This window comes from Plutella xylostella, chromosome 5 (genome assembly GCF_932276165.1).
Source record: "Plutella xylostella chromosome 5, ilPluXylo3.1, whole genome shotgun sequence".
Classification (NCBI taxonomy): domain Eukaryota; kingdom Metazoa; phylum Arthropoda; class Insecta; order Lepidoptera; family Plutellidae; genus Plutella; species Plutella xylostella.
This window is the reverse complement of record NC_063985.1, coordinates 4614867-4622995: the sequence shown is the minus strand read 5'-3', so window position 1 is coordinate 4622995 and position 8129 is coordinate 4614867. Positions and strand designations below refer to the sequence as shown.

The following is an 8129-nucleotide window of genomic DNA, read 5'->3' as shown; positions in this document are numbered from 1 at the left end:
TTAATAATCATTCATAATTTTACTAATTTAAAATTAGTATTTCCAACCCATGTTCTCGAATTCATCGATAACACTTATCGATAATTGTTACATCCATTATTGGCAAGAAAAATGAAAACACTGTGTTCATTATTAAATGTCACTTCACGTAAGTCTTATTGCTGGGAATTAAAACTCATAATGGCATGTCAAATGGGACACAATCATGGTAAACGGTAAAATTTCCCCCCGCAAAAATTGGCAGACTTTTTTGTATCAAGAAAGATCGCTATGACGCTTCCCGAGGGTACGAGTCCGCGTTGTCCTATGAGATGCATAGTTTCGTATGTTTATTTTTCTTTCAATTATTATTATGAAATATTTGATAAACAAAAAATACATATTTACATAACAAACTCATCTACTTATAATATCTTCGTTACAAATGCATTCCTTCATTAACACTCTATTATCACGGATACGAAACACTGTTGTTAAGAGTTTAAAAATGAATATTAAAATTATTATTGTAATTACTTTATTGGTAGTTATAGTGAGTGAAGTATCTTCGGAACATCCTCCACTGCTCTACTACAGACACATGTACCGTGAGTATCTCCTTCCATCTCTCTCGCAACCTAGATCAAGAAAGACAAAAATACTTAAAAGAACATTAAGTGCCAATTTCTCCATTATCGATTAGAGCCAATGACGAAGGAAAAAAGAGGACATGGCATATCCACGAAAAACACGCGCTTACCTAAATTTGGTGCCAACCAAATTGGCCACTTGCCGTAGGGCTGCGCAACATTAACAACTATACTATCATATCGACAGATCGGTATTCTAAATTTTAGAAAATATTTTTTCGGTTTCACTATAATTATAACAATAGAAGATTTAAAGAAAAAGAAAAGTAGGTACTGAATAATTTTGTTTTATTTTACTTTTCACTATAAGGTCAGAATATAATTATTCACAATTTTTACTTAATTGTATAAGAAGTAAATTGAGAAATTTAGGAACATGCTGGTTCATATTGTTGTTATTCTACAATGTCTAAATTTGTTCACTTTTGTTTCATATTCTGTATACTAGGCCTAATTTCAAACCATTCGGTTAGGTTACAAATACCTCGGTTTGGTTACTGTATGGACCGTTAAGGTTAGTGAGTGTCCCACCATGCAAAATCAAGGGGTTAACTCCCTTGATCGGGTGATAAACTTAATTGCTGCTGTGGGGTTCCGCTAAGACTTGGTTAAGACCGGTAACCAGGCAACGGGTTGTTGACTTTTGACACATCTGTCAAGAATTCAAGATGGAAAAATGAATAGAATATTTGATAAACAACATACGAACTAGATGTTGTGTGACATAAAAAATGAAGCGAAATACTGTCTGGGTTTTTTATACTGTCAACCGAGATAAAAGTTTAAATTTAATGTACTAACCTAACTTGGAACCGCAATATAGAAACACAAATTGATGGCCCTATCTGGAAATCGAACCCGGGATCCCTGGGTGATGAAGCTGAGCTTCTACCACTAGACTAGTGTTGCCCAAATTCAGTCTTGGTCTTGCAGTCTTGGTCTTGTTCTTGCGTTTTTGCAAGACCAAGACCAAGAACAAGACCGCGTATTTTTAGCAAGACCAAGACCAAGACTGACCGTGCAAGACTTGAGCAAGAACAAGACATAGCCTGCAAGACTCTTGCGTCTTGCAGAGCGCTATTTCACTGAGTAGTTAGGTGTAACAGTTCGGTGTATAGGTAAGTACGCTTAGGAATTCTATGAGATGCAAAAAACTGTATCAAAGAAAATGAAAAACTGGACCTATGCGCATTACGACTAATACCATAAACATAGCGAATAAAAAAATATCTATTAAAATCAAAAAGTAAACTTTAATAAATAGTAATAGACTAATAGGTAATTGCAAGACTTGCAAGACTCTTGCTGCAAGACCAAGACCAAGACCAAGACTGGGAGCGCAAGACCAAGACCAAGACCAAGACCAGGTGTATTGGCGCAAGACCAAGACCAAGACCAAGACCAGGTGTATTGGCGCAAGACCAAGACCAAGACTGGCTAAGTCTCGTCTTGTTCTTGCATTTGGGCAACACTACACTAGACCACAGAGGTAGATTCAAGAAGTTAAACCTAATGACTTAATGAGAACTATTGAATTAAGTGAAAAATATTCTAACAAAATATTTTAAAATAAGACGTTACTTAGAAATTGAGGTGTTATTTGTTGAGTCCTTTCTTTTGCACTGACACTCCATCTAGTTCGTTGTATTGTTTTTCAAAGGGCATGGAGTAATGATATTATTTTCAATGACGGATGTCAAAAAACAACCTCGATAGAAATATTAACCATGGCAACCTCAAAACCAAAAAGTTTGGTTGTTTGAGGTTGTTTGACATTATAGAGACATGGACACCAATTTCAATGAATATGACAGAATATTGAATGAAGTGTGAGTGAATGAAAGGCAGTATTATGCAAGTTTTTACAGTACACGCAGGCACAATTTCACATAAAAAACACAATTTTTTTTGGAAAAATGTAAACAAATTGCTTTGACAGCTGAAGTACTTTGTGTTTGGATGTCAATCAACATGGCGACCGGTCGCAATGTTGTAATTTTAGGCAAAGACAAAACTACTGTTGTCCTTTTTACGTACGATAACACCAATAAGTTAAAAAGAGACGACGATATATTTTTATGTACCGATTTTAATGCCAGGTCCTCTTTTTTCCTTCGTCATTGGTTATAGCATAACCAGGGAGTAGTGGTAAACTTTTGACACGTCTGTCATGATTTTTATATCAATCCCTGTCAGTTATCTAACCGACAGGCATTGATTTATAAATTAAACGTCATCTCCATACAAAATTCATGACAGATATGTCAAAAGTTAACTACTACTCCCTGGTTATGCTCTAACCGAGAATAGAGAAATAGTAAGTTACTTACGGCCCGAAAATCACAGGTGTAGAAACCGGTCTTTGTAGATACTTTTTAAACAAATTTCATTAAAAAGGTCCCATGTGCCGCAGCACTACATAGCATCAATCAATTAATTTCCGTTAGAAACCTTTTGGGCCCACCGTTCCGTTCAGAAACCTTTTGGGCCCACTTTAATCCAGCAAGTTTATGGTGACAATACATAAGAGTCGTCATCTGAAATCCTATAAATAGCTGTTATCTGTATTGCTTGGTTACAGTTTGGTTTCCCCAATTAACGAAACATCGTGGATTGGCGCTGCTCTTTCAACTGATCAAGAACTATTATGTGCCAACATACTGGTACGATATCGGCGGCTGGTGGCGCTACGACTTCGGTGGGAGGCACGCCCTGGACAAGAAAGCTGCTAGGGAAGGCATCAAGATCCTTTGGAAGTCTATATATAACTTTTACAAAAGTGACGCCTTCTTTTACCCGCCAAGACTCAGGAGAAACTTGTACTACAATTCTTTCACCTACTGGACTGGACGCGGGTTAGTATTACCATTTACTATGATTAACTATTATTTTAGAAACTATGTATGAATATATAAATATAAGGGAAGGTGAAGGGAGAACAAGGAAAGGCTGGGTAGAGATGTGAATGATAGGGATTGGAATGGATAAAACAATGTCTGGATGATAGATAATAAATAACATTTCTATGTTTTGTTTCAGGTGGTGGTTCTTTGGCAAGATTTAACAAGATAGCTAAAAAGTGGAACCTGTATAGACACACTCACTCTTTGTGTTAGAAAGAAATTCAAAATTAATCATTCTTAGCGCGATGACAAAATAATATTAGGGCTATTAAATTGATACGAGTTATTTTAAAGACAATAAATATCTGGAAATGGATTTGGATTCAGCACCGTTATTTTTTTACTAAACAAATCGCATCTTAGTAAGTAGTTGAGGATGCATAATGATGTTTTAAAGTTTCAAACGTTTCCATGCTGCTGTTTGTTTTGTGGTTACAGTAGAAAATGTGATATTCTCCTGAAAATCAATATTTGCTTTCATTGTGTTGATCGCACGCATACAGGGTGGACGATATACCTCTAGATAGGACCCATATGCTTCGTACCATAATCGATGCAGCCACAGGAAATCTCTCTTAGACCTCAATAACATTTTTGATCATCAGAATAGGCGTATTATTTAATCGGTACGGAAAAGTTATTAGTTTTAGTACTTTAACCACAAAAACCCTAAAGGTACTATTCCGTGCATCGCCACAGTCAGCCATACAGGAAGTGGCGCCATACATTTTTAACCGACTTCAAAAAAAGGAGGAGCTTCTTAATTCGTCGGGATCTTTTATATATATATTTTTTTTATGTATGTTCACCGATTACTCCGTCGTTTATTGATTTTGAAAATTCTATTTTTGATGTATTTGGTTGAGCTCCCAGGCGATAATTTTTTTTTCAGAATTTTATTTCACCCCCTAGGATGGTAAAATGGGGTAAACATAGGGTACGAATTTCCATTTTGGGCACCTGCATGGGCATGAAATTTCGAACGTAAATATAGTTCTTATAACTAAAATATGGTGACCTTGAGCTGATCTGATGATGGAAACGGAAGGCAGTCAAGGGAACTCCTCAACGTTGTATATAGCAACTACGTCGTGTTTAGGCTCGAATGATTCGTATTGACTAGTAGGACTTATTTGTATCATTTGCATCTTACTTTTGATAGACAATTAGTATTAAAAATAAACTAAAAACAATGAAATAAAACAATAATTTTAAAAAAACCGACTTCAAAAAACTTTTGATGTTGGTGCGGTGACAAAGCAATATGAGGAAATATGGCAGCAACTTCAAAAAAGAATAGTTCCTGCTTTGTTTGCTGTTTGTGGTGTTTGTGACAAACAGCAAGCGTGTGGATGGGGCTTTAAGCCAGCCATTCACATGTTCGGCGAACGCTCATAACATTCCGAATCGGCAAACACGGCGGACGACGAGCAGACGTATTTTTTATTATATAAATTAAAGCAAGAGAAAGAAAAAAGCAAAATAAGAATAAAGCAAAGACGATGGTGGGATAATAATAATAGGCTGGTTTTATAGTTTTCTTGTATTTGTTCATTAAATTACTAACCAAATTCATAAGCTTTAAGGTGCAATTTTGTTTAAAAGCTGTGTTGCCGATTGATAAATAAAATTGTGCGATCCTTGCTTGGCCTATGGTGATAGGCCTACTGTAGCTTAGACAGGGTTGTCGAAATCGAAACACACTGTGAAGTAAAAACGCGATTTGTGTGGATGTCCTCGCATATTAAGTAAATTTAAATGCATTCATAAATTACATTCATTAATGTGTGATGTAAAAGGCAAATTATGTCTTGTGTGGCGCAGGCGCAGCCATGTTGCTACCCTGAAATCATGAATCATTCAGATCTCTCCACGGCGATGACGATACAAGGAAAACTGACGGAATGCACTCTCCACCATGTTCCTTCCTCTGAAGGGTTACTCTACCTTCACAAAAAACGAACACAAGCTGTCATGCAATCGGTACGTTTACTGCAACGAGATAGAGACGCGGTTAGCGCAGCAGCGCTCCGAAACTTAGTATTTCGTAAGCTGAAGTGAACCCACTGTACCGCTTCTCGTATTAACCCCGAATTAACTTGTCACACTTGAAATACTTCTTCTTACTTAATTGAGTAGGTACTAACTTAAATTACTCTAATAATTCTCAGTAAGTATACTTACCGGGAAGAGCACAAAATATGTTTTAATCTTGGTTATAAAAATGGTGCTGCTCGTAAAAATAAGTAAAAAGTCATAAACAATGAACCTTTAAATGTTAAATACAAATACCAAGGTACAGTAATATTGTTATAAACCAATCGTACTTACCCATACCTACCGTTATATATATCGTTTATTAGTCCTTCCAGTTTATAAATAGAATACAATGCCGTTTGATAAACTTCGCCCAATGTTAGATTGTAGATACCTATTGGTACCGATATTTGTTGTGTAGGTATAATGCATATTTATGTTTCGAAACTTACCTAGTTGGTGGAACATTTTCATTGTTCCCGAGAGTACTTATATGACTTCAGCTACCATTATTATCAATTCATAAGTCAATAAACGCATTTTTTATATCTATTTTATATAAACGGCGGAGTAATCGGTGAACATACATTAAAAAAAAACCTGACGAATTGAGAACCTCCTACTTTTTTTGAAGACGGTTAAAAATACATAGAAATCGTACAATGTACTGCTTTATGTGGGCTTTAATTTGTTTTATATTTTTATTTTGATAAGCCTCCAAAAATTACAGAATCGTTGGTGCTGATCAATCAGACATTTTTACGCTTTGCGCGCCAACGAAAAAGTGTAGCAAGTTGATACGTCCGCCTCCCGCAATGCTAGCGCGCATACTGACCGCTGCCAGACGTGTGGATACGTAGCAAACTGTTTGCCGAACATCCTTTGATTTGGCAAGAAAAACCGACACCGATGCCGAAAACTGGCGAACACAAACACAAACAGGCAAACAACGACAAACACCCATCCACACGTCCGTGTTTGCTGTTTGCTGTTTGCCATTGTTCGCCAAGCGTGTGGATGGGGTATTAGTGAATTTTTGAAGTTTTTTTTAATTATTATTATTTTTCCGCATAATAAAAACGGGTAAGTATTACCAAAGTTGTTATGAGGAAAAAATATTAATTAGCCTTCCATTTCAGCCCCATTTATCTTTTCCATCTGTATATAGACTGTCCCAAAAGTCAACGAAATGCCTTGGAGGGCTGATAGACCAGCCCATAAGCGGCCAGAATATCATAATATGACCTTAGTAAAAATTCGATAATTTTCAACATATTGACACTTTTCTAAATTTGCTGAATATCGACACCTTGGATCAGTTTTTTGCGTGCTGCCGGTACAAAAATCCATATTGTACTAACATCTCATCGAATCATCATTATCACTATCGAATTTTTACTAAGGTCATATTATGATATTCTGGCCACTCATGAGCTGGTCTATCAGCCCTCCAAGGCATATCGTTGACTTTTGGGACACCCTGTAAAACTTCATTACGTATTGTGATGAGATCAAAACTGTCAACTTAAAGTCGTATTTAACATGTTTAATCGCAGAACTTGTCACACTATCAAAATCTGCAGTCATGTGTAAAATTCAATTGTTTTTAATATTAACTATACTGTGCAAATTCATTCAACCGTGGACCAATTTTCAGAGGCACCACCCGTACCGACAGCGGGAACAGTACCACCGCTTCACGTATTACAGGTCACCGGCAGCTCATTACATAGATACACGAAGTAAGTGATAAAACGAGTTATTTCTTAGATTTACAATATATATACCTACCAACATGATGGTGTGTCACATACAAAAACAAAGCAAAATCTGTCCCCATTTTGTTTACTGTTCAATCGTTTTAAGTTCAACCATGTTCAGGTTCCACCTAATAGCAAACATTGTACCAATGAATAAAGTTACAAATCTTCTAACCGAACTAATCCAAAATAGCTCAATGTCTATTGGCTCATTTGAGCTCAATGATAGAAATGGGTGTTATTGGTCGAGACATTTCTTTTGTACTGACACTCCATCTTAACCGAATAAGTATTGTTAATCTAAGTATTATTCAAAAAAAATATGGGCCATGCGCTAGTTCGGTCTCTCGTACCACATTATGTGCAGTGCAGAATGACACTATTATATATATGTTTTTTGATACCTATTTGTTTTTTCAGTGTTTTATCCACAACTTACAAAAGGCAGAAGTGCGGCTTTATTTGTAAGAGCATTCAAAAACCCATTTTTACGTGAAGGACCGTCGATAAGGTATGGTGGTCGACCGATGGAGCCGGCCTCGGCATATGATGGTACAAGAATACTTATGGAGGCAATGCATAGATTCCTTTAATATTTCCGCTTAGTATTTGATAATAAATCTATTTGATGGCATCTACTGAACTTTATCATAAATTTGTTTATTAAAAAAATTGCAGGTGGGGTAAGACGATGTAAAGTGTGTTGTCACGCTGGTAAAGTGGTCCACTGGTGGTGGTTACCACTTTACTTAGAGTATACCACTTTACCAGCGTGACAAACTAGAGAATGAAGCTGCTTA

At 36.4% G+C, this 8129-nt stretch overlaps 1 protein-coding gene across 1 annotated transcript; it reads left to right on the top strand.

Moving 5' to 3' along the window:
- The first annotated feature begins 308 nt into the window (after window positions 1-308).
- On the top strand, window positions 309-3778 carry LOC105389882. The gene is made up of 3 exons (XM_011561077.3): window positions 309-587; window positions 3211-3484; window positions 3669-3778. Exons 1-3 carry the CDS (start codon window positions 425-427, stop codon window positions 3691-3693), a joined length of 462 nt encoding a protein of 153 aa, XP_011559379.3. The 5' UTR covers window positions 309-424; the 3' UTR covers window positions 3694-3778.
- Window positions 3779-8129: the final 4351 nt, after the last annotated feature.